Source organism: Marmota flaviventris, chromosome 14 (genome assembly GCF_047511675.1).
Source record: "Marmota flaviventris isolate mMarFla1 chromosome 14, mMarFla1.hap1, whole genome shotgun sequence".
NCBI classification, from domain to species: domain Eukaryota; kingdom Metazoa; phylum Chordata; class Mammalia; order Rodentia; family Sciuridae; genus Marmota; species Marmota flaviventris.
This window is the reverse complement of record NC_092511.1, coordinates 4,080,159-4,095,182: the sequence shown is the minus strand read 5'-3', so window position 1 is coordinate 4,095,182 and position 15,024 is coordinate 4,080,159. Positions and strand designations below refer to the sequence as shown.

Sequence of the window (15,024 nt, the reverse complement as noted above, 5' to 3'; positions counted from 1 at the left end):
TTTCTATAATTCTAAATAAAATTTCCAAGATTTCAGTGATATAAAGACAGAAAATGAAGGAGCTTTACAATAAGCAGAAGTAACTGGAGGCAGTATTTGATAATATTTCTAAGGTGAAAAGTGATGTTTCAATCAATATTTAGCAGGAAATAACTGATGATCAAATAAAAGAAAGACAAAAATGAAAACAGAAACGAAACTGGAAAAAAATAGCTTTGAAATAAAAACACAGCAGTCACGGGAAATTTTGCTGAAAATACCAAACCCATTGGAATTATGGATTGCCCCCCCCCCCCCCCCCCCGCCCCAGGTATCCTTGTAGCTTATTTCTCACAAAGGCAACTTTGAACTGGATTATTATGCTCTTGTTCACAGTCGGCTTAGAACCTTTTAAATAACAATACAGCACTAAGCCAACTAACTGAAGTGTGGACTTTAGTTACGCAGGTGATTTATATGTTCAGTGCCCACAGGCAATTCAATGTGACGCGCAGGTTTCTGGCCACTGAGACAGACCAGTGTGCAGGTCCTGCAGACCACGGCAGCCACACGTGGGGCTGGCCTCCAGTGGGTTGGCCCTTGCTCTGCTGACAGCGTCACCAGTCCAGTTTCAGGTCAGCCTTGCTCCAGACGTACTTTCCTCCTCGCTTCAGAAACATACGTTCATCAAACCCGCTGAATTTTATAGCTTCTTCCACTCCAACGTCCAGGATAGACATGGAAGGATCCTTCCGGCCACTTCTGCAGTTCAGAAAGCGCATCTAGGAAATTCAAGAAAGAAATCAGTCTATTTCCATACAGTTTATGCTGTAAAACCCATTTTAAGGTATCAATGCAAAATATTTTTTTAATATTCCAATCATGTCAATAAATGATCACTGAGAACTGTGGCCAGAAACTGAGCTCTCTAAGCTTCCCACCCCCCACTCATGTAACTCAGGCACTGAGGAAGAGGTGAGGTCCGCTGAGAGCCTCAGGCGCAGGATGACGGCTCACTACCATGGCCGCCAGCAGAGGCGACATGCTGATCTGGAGAGACTTCTCCCCAGTGTCTGAAGGGAAAGATCCCGTGAAGGCTTGGGGGCTTGGGGAGCACTGTTGTGGGAAACTGTAGGTGATGGCATTGCTAGTGAGACAAGCACACAGCCACGTCACTCTGCGTCCCAAAAGAATTCTTTCAAGAGTGGGAGAAAGAGTGGTAAGAAAGCAGACGCTGAGGCAGGCAAGCACCAGACCAGCAGAGCCACATGGGCCGGCCTCGTTCTTTGCTTTCATCCTGTCTGTCTTATTTTAATTACTTCAGCCTCTTTTCCCTACTTCTTGTGCAAGAATGAGGTCTTGAGGTTTCGTGTGACCTACACTGAGAATTTTGTAGAGGATCGATTCATATATGTTGAATCAGAAAGTTGTTAAATTGGCAAAAGCAAATTTTGGATCAAGTACGTTTGATCCAATTCTGTGGAGACCAGACAGGTTGTTGCAGAACGTTGGTCAAAGCCCCCGGGGCCTATCATGGCCACTTGCATTCCCCAAATAAATGGTTTCACTTTCCTCTTTACCTTGGACTTGTTAACTGAACGTTTCCACTATTACTCTTTCCCTTATGTCCCACAAAGAAAGCTCATGTTGATAATAAGTGAAATTGCTATAAAGCAACACGGATGAACTTGAAACTAATGAAATATAAAAGTTATCTTAAATATCCCTCAAAGAAAATCCAATTTAAATATTGAACCCATGGTTCTTGTTTGAGCTCATTTCTTCTGAAAAACATATCTTTGAATGGAATTATTTGTCTTTTGTTAGACATATTGACAAACGTTATAAATCTGGACCAAAAAAATAAAAAAAGACAAAGGAAAAGAAAGTGGATTCTTTTCCACTTGTGAGAGGGTAGGTTTTGCCTTTCCTTAGGAAGATGATGAGGGAAGAGGATATGAGTGGTGCTTAGAAAGGAAAGGAAGGGCAAGGCCCCTCTGCCATTGCCAAGGTTAATCAGCAGGGAGTGAGCTGCCTATCAAAGGAGAATGCAGCCCAGGGCCTTTTCACGTGCTGGGGGTCCTTGTGAGGTCCACGGACACCAGGCCAGGCAGGAGCCACACCATATGGCAGCTAGTGCCAATCCAGGGACCTGGGCCCAAGCCAGTGCCTGCAGAGGTGCTGGGCGCATATGGCAAAGGGACCCCCAGCTGTATCATCTTAATGACCCTAACTGGCCCAAAACCTGTGACAGGCCATGAAGACGGACAAACGGGTCCTATATGATGGCATTCGGCTCAGAGCTGGACTTGCTGCTTAACTAGCTTTTCAGTGATAATTTCATAACTCAAGAGAAATACTCACGTATTCATCCAGGATAAGGTAGGAGTCTTTCATCTGCAAAGAAGAAATTGCATACAAATTTAGTCCTAAGCATATTTTTCAGTGTGTATTTTCAACTGTCTATAATAAAATGTGCATTTGGGTTTTGTAATTCTGGGTTCAGTATTTCTTATCTCATTTGAGTGGCTTTTGGTGTGACCCTCATAAGGGGAGGGACTGTGTGTGTCCCTTCAGAGCCCAACAGGTTCAGCAGGCCTGGATGATCTGCATCAAACGGAAAGGTCAAGAGAAGGAGCCACACCACTCCACATTCCCTGACAGTGGCCCCCAGTGTTCCCTCGACTGTGGACCCTCTTTCTGATGTACCAAGCAGAGCACTCTTCAATGCTAGCCTGGGACTACAGGGTGGCTTCTCCCATTGATTCTGCCACGCTAAGCTGACTGACAGTAGTGGTGCATTGTGTGCGCAGAGGGATTCCTGAGCTAACAGCAGGTAGACAGACCTTCTGCCCTCACCAACGGGACACCTAAGGCGAATGTCCCAGCCGACTCACATGGGGGAAAGAAAACCTGGGTGGGGAGCCTTTGGGGAGTTGAGATGCGCAGGTGGGTGAAGAGCTCTTCATACAAGGATGGAGACCGAGAACAGTGCCATCTTTCATTGCTTTCCTTATTTTCTTCGCCCTCACACTATGTAATTAAGATGGAGGGGGAAGATCCCGTAAAAGAGACCCTGCGAGAGGGTTCCCTCCACTTCCTCACTGCTCCCTGAAGCCTGCCCTGCTCTCTCTCCATTTGGGGATTTTCTCACTCGTGCTTAGTTCAATATCACCTTTAAACTCCAGCCATCCATCAAGACCTCCAGAAGCCAAAGCATAAGGAATAAATTTCTGTCCGTGGAATTCCTAACATTATGCGAGCATCCGGGGGAGAGATTTTCTGTGTGTGTATTTTGGGGTGGCAGATGGGAGAACCTGTTTTAAAAATACTTCCTCAAATAACAAATCTTATCTTTTACAAATTGGAAGATCCAAAAAGTTATAAAATCAACCAAATTATTGGAATTTGCACTACTCTGGGGGATACGTATGGATATGTTTTTTTTTGCATATCAGCATTGAGTTTCAGATTGATTTTGCATGTTGGTTTTCAAATTTACTGATATCATGTGATGAGACCTTATCCTGGTAACATAACACTCTTAAATATGCTTTATTCAGTAGACATTTCACTATGCTAACGTACTAATGCACCTGCTCCTGCCCTACGGCAAAGCGAAGCTACCTTCAGTTTATTTCTATTGTTCTTAATGCTGCAGCAACAAACCTTTATATAAATATTTCTTTGCATCTTTATATAAAGATTTCTTGTGTTTTGAAGTAGAATTTAAGAATCAATATATAAGAACACTTCAAAGATTATCATAATAAATTATCAGTTCATTGTCTAGGAAATCCTTAGAAATCCTAGGCATTGTCCTTCTACTAACCACATGAATCACCTCTTACTGCATCTTCGCATTTCATATTTAAATTTCCATTTTTTTGAATACTGATAATATCAGAGACTGTTAAAGTGTTCATTCACTCTTTGATTTTCCTTTGTAAATCATCTGTTTGTGCCCATTACCTGATTAACTTTCTCTGTTAGCAGGTTCTTATTGATTTAAAGAACTTTTTATATAATACTTTATTTTATATAATTTGGTGTCATTACAAAAAAATGATGGTAGCATATTTTACTTTTAATTTTTATGATGTATGTAGCTTATAATTTTAACTTTAATGTACTCAAATTTGGTGTTCATAATTGTTTAAAAATGTTCATAACTTGCATTAATAAGGCATCTCCTCCACTGTGGCAGGAAGAACGGGAATCATTTTTCTTTAGATTTTGAGAGTGCATTCATCAGTGACTGCCTCTGGTAATTCCTGAAGTCCCAGCAGAGACATGCTTTGGCCAACCCTGCTTAGTCTATGAGTGGAATCTGTCCTTTTAGGATGCATTCAATTGTGCTTACACTAGACAACTAAAGAAGTGGTAAACTGTTTCTTCTACATTCTACCCAACTTCTAAAGTTTTGCCTAGAAACAGTTCAAGTGAATCATGTGATGATGTTGATAGCAAGAGAATGGCATTCAAGAGCTCCCTCCTTCTTTCACAGAAGTAGAAATGCTAAGTTTATAGCAGCATGGGTTGAGATGGCACAGTGGTGATACATGAAGTCACATCACCTCTGGGTGGCACTCTGCCTTCCTGGAGGGAGACCCTGAAGCCCACTGAAAGCCCACAGTCAGCAGGTAGCCAGGGTGGACCTGTGCTTTTCTGGCTTGGGACTCACTCCTCCCTCTTTCTGTGCTGAATCCTCTGAAACCACAATCTGTCCACATGCAAGTCCTTGGCCAGGATTCCCTACTCTGGAATCAATCTGAAGGCAAGCAGGAAAGCCCAGTGAGCTGTATACAACCTTCTGGTTGGACTCGGGCACCAAGCAGGACACTCCTTTGTGACGCTCTAAGAATTCTTCAAACTCTTCGTCGCTAATGAGGAATCTTTGTGCTTCTCTCAGGGCATCGTCTCCACAGTTCTCGCCCTCAATCAGGAGGCACTGGAACACCTGAAGGGAGGAGAACCTGTGGGGCAAGGGCCTTCATCCCGCTGGCCCCAGCCCCACCCCTGTCCAAACTCCAGCTCCCAGGCCCGGCCCTCGGAGCTCAGCAGTCCTGGGGAGACCTCACGCTGGGAAAGGAGAGCGGCCCTGGAATTCAGGAATATGATGTTAGAAGCACAAACATTCTTCAAATAGAAATTCCTCAAACTGCCTAGAGTATGTTTGATCTAAGTTTATGATCCAATATTTTCAGACTACAAAATCATCAATGTTTTTTGAAGAAAACAGGGACTATTAAAAAGCATAAAAAAATAACAACTGTCATCTTCAAGAGAAAACTATTTTAAAAATATTGTTGTTTTGCTGATTTTTAATATATCCTAAGTACTTTTAAACCAGGTTTGCTTTTCACTTAATACATAAGGACAAATTTTTGAAGTCATTAATACAGTTTTTCCTTCTTCTTTTAAGTAAATAAGTGTGTACATGACTGTGTGTGCATAGGTGTTTTTGTGAGTTTGTATGTGTGACCGTGTGTCCAAGTGTGTGTGTTAGTGTGTGTGCTGACTGTGTGAGTGTGCGAGTGTGTGTGAGTTGAGTGTGCACACTGCATTACCCCACCCTGAGCAGTCCTGTCATTTGAGCAGGGAGGTCCCAGGGAAGGCAAGCAACCAGGCAAGGTGTCCCAGGTGGCACAGGGTGACAGAGCTGAAGCAGAACCCGGGGCTAACAGGCATTTGTGGAACAGGTTTCTCTACATGGAATTAATCAATAGCATCTGAATTAATTTGAGGCTGTTTTAGTCAGTTAGGGCTAATATCATAAAGCTCTAAAGACGGCCTCTCGGGCTGGGGACATGGCTCAGTCGGTCGCGGGCTGGCCTGGCATGCGCAAGGCCCTGGGTTCAACCCCCAGAAGAAGATGGCCTCTCGCTCTGCGTCCTCCCTCTGGCACACGGTTGCTGAGGGCTGCCGCGCCCATGGCCTCGTGGGAAGAGGGCACCCCAGGAAACCAGGGAGCAAAGGGACCAAGCAGGGGCGTCAGCTTCCATCTGCCAACAGCCTTTGAAGATCAGCCTCTCAGTGAGCACAGTTTTCTGGAAGGGGGGGGGGAAGCTCCGCCCTCGCCCTCTGAAAGTCAGGTCTTCAAGGGCAAGAAGTGCCCTTGTAGTGGTCAAAAGAGTGGAGTAAAAGTCTGGGAGATAAGAGGAGCCCAAGCAGTGGGGGAAGTCATATGAGAACAATGAGATGGCAGGAGAAGAGAGGAGGGACCAGGACAGAGGGACAGGACAGCCAGCTCCAGGAGGAGCTCTTAGCCTTGGAGGGCAGCCCCCCGGCTGATGCCTCGGCCTCCCTCCTCCTCACAGTCCCCACTTGTCCTACCCACTGTCTTCCTTTAGCTTTCTCTCACTCCTTCTAGACTGGGGTGCATCGGCCTACTTACGTACTTCACCAAAAGTTCAAGTTCAACGTCGCTATTTACAATTTCTTAAATAGATTTTCTAAAAAAAAAGTATACTTAAAAAAAAAAAAGCTTATACTTGCTTTGTTTGCATACGGAAATGGATCAGGGGAAGATTAAAACTTGAATTTTTAAGTTTTAAGTTTTTAAGTAGCCAATTGCCAGTGTCTGCATGTTGCCAGGGCTCTCTGTGCTAAGCGGGCTTGCGCGTGTGAGCCGCAGGCTCTGAGGTGGGACTAGTCCCAAAGCACAAGTCTTGGGATAAAGGCCTGGTGTTGCTCCCGGTGGGGAAGCCTTGACTTCTAATGCCTTCCGATAACTCAGTGCACACTCAGTGGCATCCGGCTCTGCGGAGAGCATTGCTCCCTGTCAGTCAACTCTGGGTTTTCCAGAGACACACCCCAGCATCCTCACGGTATCTCAGGAGAACACCATTCCTGGGTTCAGAGGGAGCGTGAAGCACAGCAAGCCGTGGCTGGGAGTCTAGGGAGCCGGGCGAGACCGAGGAGCGAGCTGGATGGCCTGGAGCTCTCCGGTGAGGCTCTTTCCAGCTTACGAGCCGAGCTCAGCCAGGAACAGCAGCAGCACTTACCTTCCAGCGAACAGGGTTCAGGGCTTTAATCTGCTCGTTCATGTCCTCATCCACGTTGAACCGGTTGATGACAGAGTTGATCTTGAAAGCCACTCTGTAATCCTTGCACCACTTCCTCAGCTTTTGAAGATTCTCCACGTGGTTCTTCTTTCCTTGGCCACGGCCAATAAGGACGTTGACTTCCTCGTCAAAGCTGTCACAGGAAATGGCGAGAATGTCCAAGTAGTCACCTGTGGTAAAATGGTCAGCTAAATTTTTCTGTCCAAGGAAAAGGCGTTCCGGGTCACATCAATCTCTTCATGATACAACATATTTTGTTTGCACCTGGGTTCTAACTTTTTATGTGATACTTTCCTCATACCTATGAAACTCGCTGAGATGTGAACCATACTGGTACTTGCATAGAGCATTCATTAAAAAAACACACATGTGCCTGGGTGCAGTGATGTACGCCTATAATCCAAGCAACTTGGGGGGGCCAAGGCAGGAGGATTACAAGTGCCAGGCCAGCCTCAGTAGCTTAGCAGGACACTTTTGCAAAATTAAAACAAGAAGCACTGGAGATATTGTGTCCCTGGGTTCAACCCCCGGTACCTCCCTACGCACAAAGTCTATACACATAATTAATGATGGATATACATATTTGATCATTCTAAAACCCTACTCCCCTACTTGCATGAGCTCCAATTAGTATGCTTAAGATTTTTCATTTATTTCTTTATAGAAATCATATAATTTATGAAGCAAGCAGATAGATATTTTGGACGCTTCCACACTTAGCTATGAGAATTATAGATTTGCTTTTCTTTTTCTACCACACAAATACAATTGCTTTGAATAAGAGGGAGCATGAAGCACAGCAGTTTTTTGGCCAAGTTCACCAGCTTCTTCCTGACGCATTTTGTACATTTGATTCACCATCTAAATATTCACAGCGACTCTGTGCGGTGTCAGGTACAACCACATGAGATGCTGATAAAGGGAGGCTGAAGTGAGGGTGTCGGGCCCCTCCCCGTCGAGCAGCTTATTGAGAGCTCAGATAGTGGGTCGTTCGGAACCCAGAACACGCTGAGTGTGATTCTGGCATGGAGCCCTCCTCCACTGGGTTCCATGACAGTCTTTTCTACCCTCTCGCTCTTCTGCCCCTGCCTCTTCCTGGGCTGCTCCAGCTCTTCTGGCCTGTGAAGGGCAGGCCTTCTCTGGGCCTGGGCTTCCTCACAGGGGGTTAGACCTGCACTTCCAAGTGACTTCCCAAAGGTGGCACCTTTTTCTTAAATTTGCCTTTGCTTTATGGGAACCAAATGTTCCGTTGCTCCTTCAACAGCAATTCTCTATATTACAAACAAAAACGGTCATTTTAGCTCCTATTTTAAGGCTCATTTTGTGTTACCCAGAAGTAACAAGCAATTAGCACACGTACGAGCCAGAAACACTCTTTAACACGACTCTAAATGTCCCACAATTTGATCTTGAGTAAATTTGTAATGGGATATCATACTGGAACAAGGCAACTCACTGAGCATGTGGTCTCTAACCATCCAAAAAAAAAAAAATTTGAAAACTAAACACACAAAGCCCTGTCGGTTCTATGCAGGCAGCCTCTTCTGGTTGGCTCCCAAATGGGCTTCAGCTGTGCTCTGCCACCCTTCCAACTTCCGCTGATTGCTGTGAAATCCCTCCCTCTAGTTCTCAGCTTCTCTGGTCATGTCTCTTGGGAAGAGGGATCTATCAGAGTGGATCTCTGCTCAGTCCTTGCATTTTTCTAAGAGAGTCAGAAGCTGTGATGGGGTCTTTCCTATGCCCTGCATGTGTGACTGCCACAACATTCACATGTCACCAGTGGATGGTGCAAGAGCCGGAGGCCCACAACCTGCTGCAGCCATCTGTCAAGACTCCTCAGGACTGTTGAGCAAGATCCAGGGTCTATCTGAGTGCAGGGTTAGGTCTCATAGCGGTATGTTCCCAAGTGACCTGCCCTGTGTGAAAGTCTTGGATCCTAAGGTTCCAATGAGATTTTCTGCATAGAGAATGTCCAAACAAGTCTCTGCACTTCACTGATGGACAGAAAGGACAGCCTCTGTGAGGTCAGATGGGGGTGGACTCAGAACAGTATGTTGGGTGTCTCTGGACTCAACGACACTCACTTTTACACTACCCTTTTACTCTATACCTTTGCTCTCATAAGCCCTGGCTTATGAGTCCTTCCAGAAGACGGACAGACTTGGAGAGGTGGGGACCTGTGGCATAGCCCCCTCGTCCACTCAGCACACAGGCCCATCCCTGGACCTTTAGATCAGAGGTGGACGATTGGAGGGGCCTGAGAGGGATGCAGATACATTTTGTTGGTTCCTTGAGCATCTAAAAATATTTCAAGTTATTAACTGGCAGATGGAGCACAGAGTGCAGATTTTTATTTATGTTTAATAATATAAGCATCTGGCAAGATTTCATATGGTGCAAAAAAAAGTCAATTAAAGTTTATAATTGGAGGTCCTTGGCCTCTAAGAAGAGAGCCAGTGCTGCCCAGTCCCCACCCCTTCCTACTGCGACCTTGCAGGAGATGCTGGGTTCTCCCGTAAACTTCCAAGTGCCTGAGTTTCCATCCCCTTTCCCAGACCCACACCCCAGGATTTGTCGCTGCGAGGCAGGAGTCCTTCTGCCCCTGCAACACTCTCCACAGGGATGGGCAGGTCCAGCCACCCTGGAGGGACAGAGCTGCCCAGGCACACACCAAGAGAAACCCTGTCAACTGGTCTCCAGTCACTGCCTCCTGGACACCTTCCCTGTCTCTCTGGGTCTGTCTGGCTCCCACAGCGCCCTTGCCTTTGTTCCTCCAAACCCACTTCCCCCTGGTGTCACTGCTTTCAGACATTGCCTGGACTCCTCCTTGACTTCCCTCCCCTGAAACTCTGAATCCTCTCAGATGGACCGCACCCGCCCTCACAGCCTTCTCCCCGCATCTTGGGATGGAAATTCAACTGGAGATTTCTGGCCAGTACTCCAACAGATGGAAAATGCCAGTTTCCTTTGAATGATTTTAAAGCTCAAATGGCTCAGGAGAGGGGGGGGGGCGGGGGAGAGGAGAGAGACTGTAAGAATTGTCTCCAAAAATCCCAGTGCTGCCTCAGTGCCAGGCAGTGCTCCATGAACATTATCCATGGGCAAGACTTAATGACAGCCTTCTCTGCCATGTTAGGACCTGGTGGTTCTTCATCCTGGCTATGCAGAGGAAGTTCTGACAGCACCAGAAATCAGCCAGTCCACACACGGTGTCTGGTGTCAGTAGTTCTGGGTGCAGTCCAGTTCCAGCAGAGAGAGTTTACTGCACAGCTGTGTGCTAATTTTCCTCAGTGAGTGGCTAAGTGTGGGTCATAGGTCTGGATACTTGCTAAGTTTGGAAGGTACAGAAGAGTCAGGCTTCCTAACGCGCTTAGTTCTCTGACTGGCCACCCTTGTTTACTGAGAGCCCTGCAAAACCAAGACGCCCATCACACCCAGCTGGAAGGGAGATGAGAATAAGCAAGATTTGTTTTTCTTTCCTTCCACTTCCCCTGAAGGCCTGGCCTGAGGCCCAGGATGGGAGGAAACACAGGAACCAACGATATCAGCAGAGACGCCCGAAGTGGCCTCCAGGAGCACTTACCGTAGTCCCTGAACCACTTCTCCCGGATCAGGCTGCCATTGCTCACGATGCTCACACTGGGCAGGAGGAGCTCCTGCTTGCAGAATTTCACCAGCTGGCCCAGGTACTCGCCCCGGTCCTGAAGAAAGGGCTCTCCACCCGAGAAGTTTATCTTCTCCATCCCTGCCAAAGGCAGAATGTGAGGTGTCCCACTTCACCAAATCCCACTTTAATTTTTGTTTTATGTTGTGTCTTGTGCTGCTGAGCATCTAACCCAGGGCCTCGTGCAGTGTGGGGAGCACCTGAATACTGAGCTACACCCCCAACCCCATCCACTTTTGTTTTAGTGCAAAGGTCATATTTTCTCCATGTTAAAAAAAAAAAAAAAAAAGAAATGAGAATTTCTCATTATCCTCTCCTTTCCTAATTTGTGTTCCTAACACCAACCCCACCTCATCAGAATAACCATGTATTTAATTCAGGGTATAATCAGGGGGAGGAAAATCACTTGAAGATTTTGTTTTTGCTTTGTTTTTCCCTCCTTTAAGCAGATGCCCTTGGATGTTGGGAGTTCTTTACATAGAGGAGCTGACTTGGTTAGAAGCCAACGGGTGCAATGGAGCAACCTGGAGTCTGCAAAGCAGAAACCACCTCCTGAGACATGGGTAGAGCAGGCTGGGAAACAGCTCAACATGCCCCTGACATCCAGGCTCAGAAACTGGTTGTAGTAAGACCTATGAGAGGGCTAGCTGAGGAGGGAAGGTAAAATATTATATTTTAGTAAGATGTCTACTTCCAGGGAGAGCAGAGTCAATGAGATGAATGACAAGAATCCTGCTGAGGAATGACAAGAACTTGAGCTAGGTCACTCTGAGAAGGACAAGGTGATGGGTCTTTACTTGCAAGATCAGCTGCAGATAACCAGCCGACAAGGTGGAGCAAAGCAGGTCAGGGCCTGTCAAGTGCCGGTCATATGATCTCGTCCCCATAAAGCACAGAATCAGCAGCACCAACCAGGGACACCCCCTGTGGGGAGCGTGCTGGCCGTGGCCATTCTGCACCTAGGGTTCTGCTTTGCGAATCCACCTGCTGTGCACTTAGGCTGTGTGTGACTTGGGGCTTGTCTGCAAACATTCCATTAGAATGTTCAAAAGAAGACTTTGCAAAGTAGCCAGCGCAGGGGGCGTTCTAGGAAGGACAGGAGGGAGAAGAGCAGGCTTGGAGTGGGAGACGTGGCGCCCGGACTCCACTGCTGAGGCTGCTCTGAGGTGCTGGAACCATATAAAGGTGTGGATGTCCAGTAAGCAGCGCTCAAGAGCAAGGCCTCCGACATGTGCTGGAAATAATTGTTATAAGTTTCCTATTAAGAGCACATACACGATCCCAGATAGAAGGCTCAGATGTTGCTGTTCTAACATCCCATATTTCGTGTTTGTTTTCAACTTTCCTCATTAAATGTTTCTGGAAAAAAATGAATTCCTTCGTGCCTTGGACAAACTCTGAAAGTAGCATCACCCTCCCGACCTCCGTCTAAATGCTGGGGGAAAGGGGCCTGCCGTTGGCACAGACCTCGGCTGACAGGAGGGGTGGGTGTGCCCACCAACCACCTGGCCAGGCCACCTCGGGGCTCAGGAAGACCAGGCATCTGCCCGCATTCCGGCCCTTGCGCCTGGGACGGCGTGTCTGTGGTGGCTGGGAGCCCTCTCGCCAGGGTGGCTGCCCCCCGGCCGGATTGGCCCCCTGGGGTGGATGGAGCATCTTGACTTCTTTCTGGGCCTGGGACTCACCGGCTTCCTTGAGCAGGAGCAGCCCCCTCTTGGCCTCCTCCAGGGGCAGCACGAAGGACGTCTTGGCCGTGTGGAAGCAGAAGCCACATCTGTAGTTGCACTGGCGCGTGAAGTGGTAGTTGACGCTTGTGGGGGTGATGGGCAGCTCGCCGTCCGCCTCCTCCTCCTGGCTCCCCTCAGCTCTCTCTCCGACCTGCTGCTGTCCCTTCCCTGTACCTGGCCACCAGAAGGCTGCCCTCAGCCAGTACAGCAGTGGGGCCAGGCCCCTCCAGAGCGAGTGGAGCAGGGGCTGCCTGAAGGTGCCGAGCAGGCGCGCAGCCAGAGCGGAGGGCAGCAGCATCCTCATGGTGGCCACGGAGTGTGGGAGGCCACGGCTCAGTTATATGAAGGTGGAAAGGGCCCGCCTCTGAGCATCCTGTCACAGCAGAGGGACACGCCCCCTCTGACTAACTCCCAGCTTAGTTTCGATTTTCCTCTTCATGAAAAGGAAAGTTGGAACCGGGCCAAGACCCAGGCTCAGGTCAGCAGGCTGCCTTCCTACCTCGCCCTGTGCTCAGCACCTGAGCAGGTGCTTCAGAGACGTGGTGCCCATCAGTCGTGTCTCTATGCCCCCAAGACACACAGCTACCTCTGTATGCTGGGCTGCTCCCACTCAGGCCGAGCAGCCTTAACCTAAAGGGAGGGGACTGGAAATGCTCCAGATTGGGGACTTGTTTGAATAGGGGAGTATTTGCATATACCCAGTGAGATATTTTGAGGATGGGACCCAAGTCTCCTTATGAAATTCATCCATGTTTCTATGCACCTTGCACACATCCCCAGAGGGGGGCTTACACAACATTTAAATAGCTTTGTGCTAGAAAAACATCTTCAGGAGGCAAACTCTCCACCGCGGTGTCTTGTCAGTGCAGGGTTTCCAGTTAAGTGCATTTTGGATTTGGATTTTCAGATGCTTAGACAGTATAACTGTGTGACGATGAGAGCCTTCAGAGGTAGGTGCTCAGGGTGAGTATGTCATGATAGTCAAAGAGAACTACCTTAAGACCCCCTGCTGGGCATTTCTCCAAAGGAACGGAAATTAGGGCATGGAAGAGACATCTTCACATCCATGCTCACTGTAGCATTGTCTGTGACAGCCAACATCTGGAGGCAAATGAAGGGTCCATCTGCAGATGGATGGGTGGGGACACGGAGTACCCCCACACAATGGAATCCTACGACTCTGCCTTCAAAAAGAAGAAAAACCTGTCAAGTCTAACTGCATGGATGAACCTGGAGGACATGGCGTTAAGTGAAATAAGCCAGCAAAGACAGACACATGCTGCATGAGCTCTCTGATGTGGGGAATGTAAGTGTTTACACTCCCAGAAGCAGACAGTAGAAGGGTGGTTCCCAGGGACAGAGGAGTAGAGGCAATGAGAAGATGAATGTCAGAGTTAGAGAGGAGGAGGGAGTTCCAGAGATCCAGTGCACAACACGAGGACCCAGCTCATGGCCATGTGTCATGACTGTTGAAAGCACATAATGGAAAGACCACTTGATCAGGGGAGGATGGCTCTGCAGGGACTTCAGTCACCCAACCTGCTTGTTGAGACAGGGTTAACATGTAGACATGTGTTCCTGAACTTTTAAATTATTTCTAATAGACATTCCCAGCTAGGAAAATAGGATGTTTTTCTAACCTGCTTCCTAATTGGGGAAAATCACTGTGGCTTGTAATTTCTTTGTTTTTATAGTTTTCTCAGGAAGAATTGTGATCACCCTTCTTCTTTATGGTCAGGGTGGTATTGATCATGTGTCTTCAAGTGTTCCTCAGCTGAGCAAAGTTGGAACAGGCCAGTGGCTGGGCTTCAGGAGCCAGCTGTGTGACACCGTCATCTGCTCGACCACACAATCACACACACTGCACACACGTCACCTCTCTGCCTAGGTGTAGATGCTACTTAATGCTCCTCCGTTGGAATACCCCTGAGAACTGGATGTGCTCTGTTAGGGTTAGCTATTGTTTGTCTGAATGGAAATAGAAACAGCTCATTTTCCTGAACAGAGAAACTGAAAGCAAATTCTGCAAAACAAGAAGCACGTGTTTAACGATTGCCAATTATGCAACCATGGATGTGGTCCAAGACTTTGAAATCGGGGCAAAAGCTATTTTAAACTTTTACACCATGGTCTGGCTCAATTGAGAAAGGCATTTTGCTAGATTACATATGTACGGATAAATGAAAATCAGATCAATTATAGTTATAGTACAAAGGATGAAACACAAGCTTTTTGAAACAAAACCTGTTAAAGAACTGAATCCTACCTCAGCCAATATCACAAAATTTTGAGTAGATTTCTTAACTTGCCTGATCTTGTTGGTCATCTGGGAGAAAAGAATGTCTAACTCACACAGGCATTTTAAAGATTAAGTGACATAATGTCGACATAGCCCAGGTGATTACTCACCTACTGTGATAAGGATTTGGAATGCCATTCCTGCACCTGTCTTGTGGTGCACATACGCAGGCCCCTATGCTGGGCCTGACCGACCACTCAATGGAATCCAGGAGTGGAATCCGTTGCTAAGACACATGAGTGTTCCCTGGAAGTGCAGACCTCCAGTTTTCCAAAGGGATCAGCTATC

At 47.3% G+C, this 15,024-nt stretch overlaps 1 protein-coding gene across 1 annotated transcript; it reads right to left on the bottom strand.

The window, feature by feature from the left end:
- Nucleotides 1-304: 304 nt before the first annotated feature.
- Rsad2 (radical S-adenosyl methionine domain containing 2) lies at nucleotides 305-12,752 on the bottom strand. The gene is made up of 6 exons (XM_027937901.2): nucleotides 12,396-12,752; nucleotides 10,630-10,791; nucleotides 6,987-7,216; nucleotides 4,790-4,939; nucleotides 2,344-2,376; nucleotides 305-761 (listed from the first exon to the last, which is right to left on the bottom strand). Exons 1-6 carry the CDS (start codon nucleotides 12,739-12,741, stop codon nucleotides 597-599), a joined length of 1,086 nt encoding a protein of 361 aa, XP_027793702.2. The 5' UTR covers nucleotides 12,742-12,752; the 3' UTR covers nucleotides 305-596.
- Nucleotides 12,753-15,024: the final 2,272 nt, after the last annotated feature.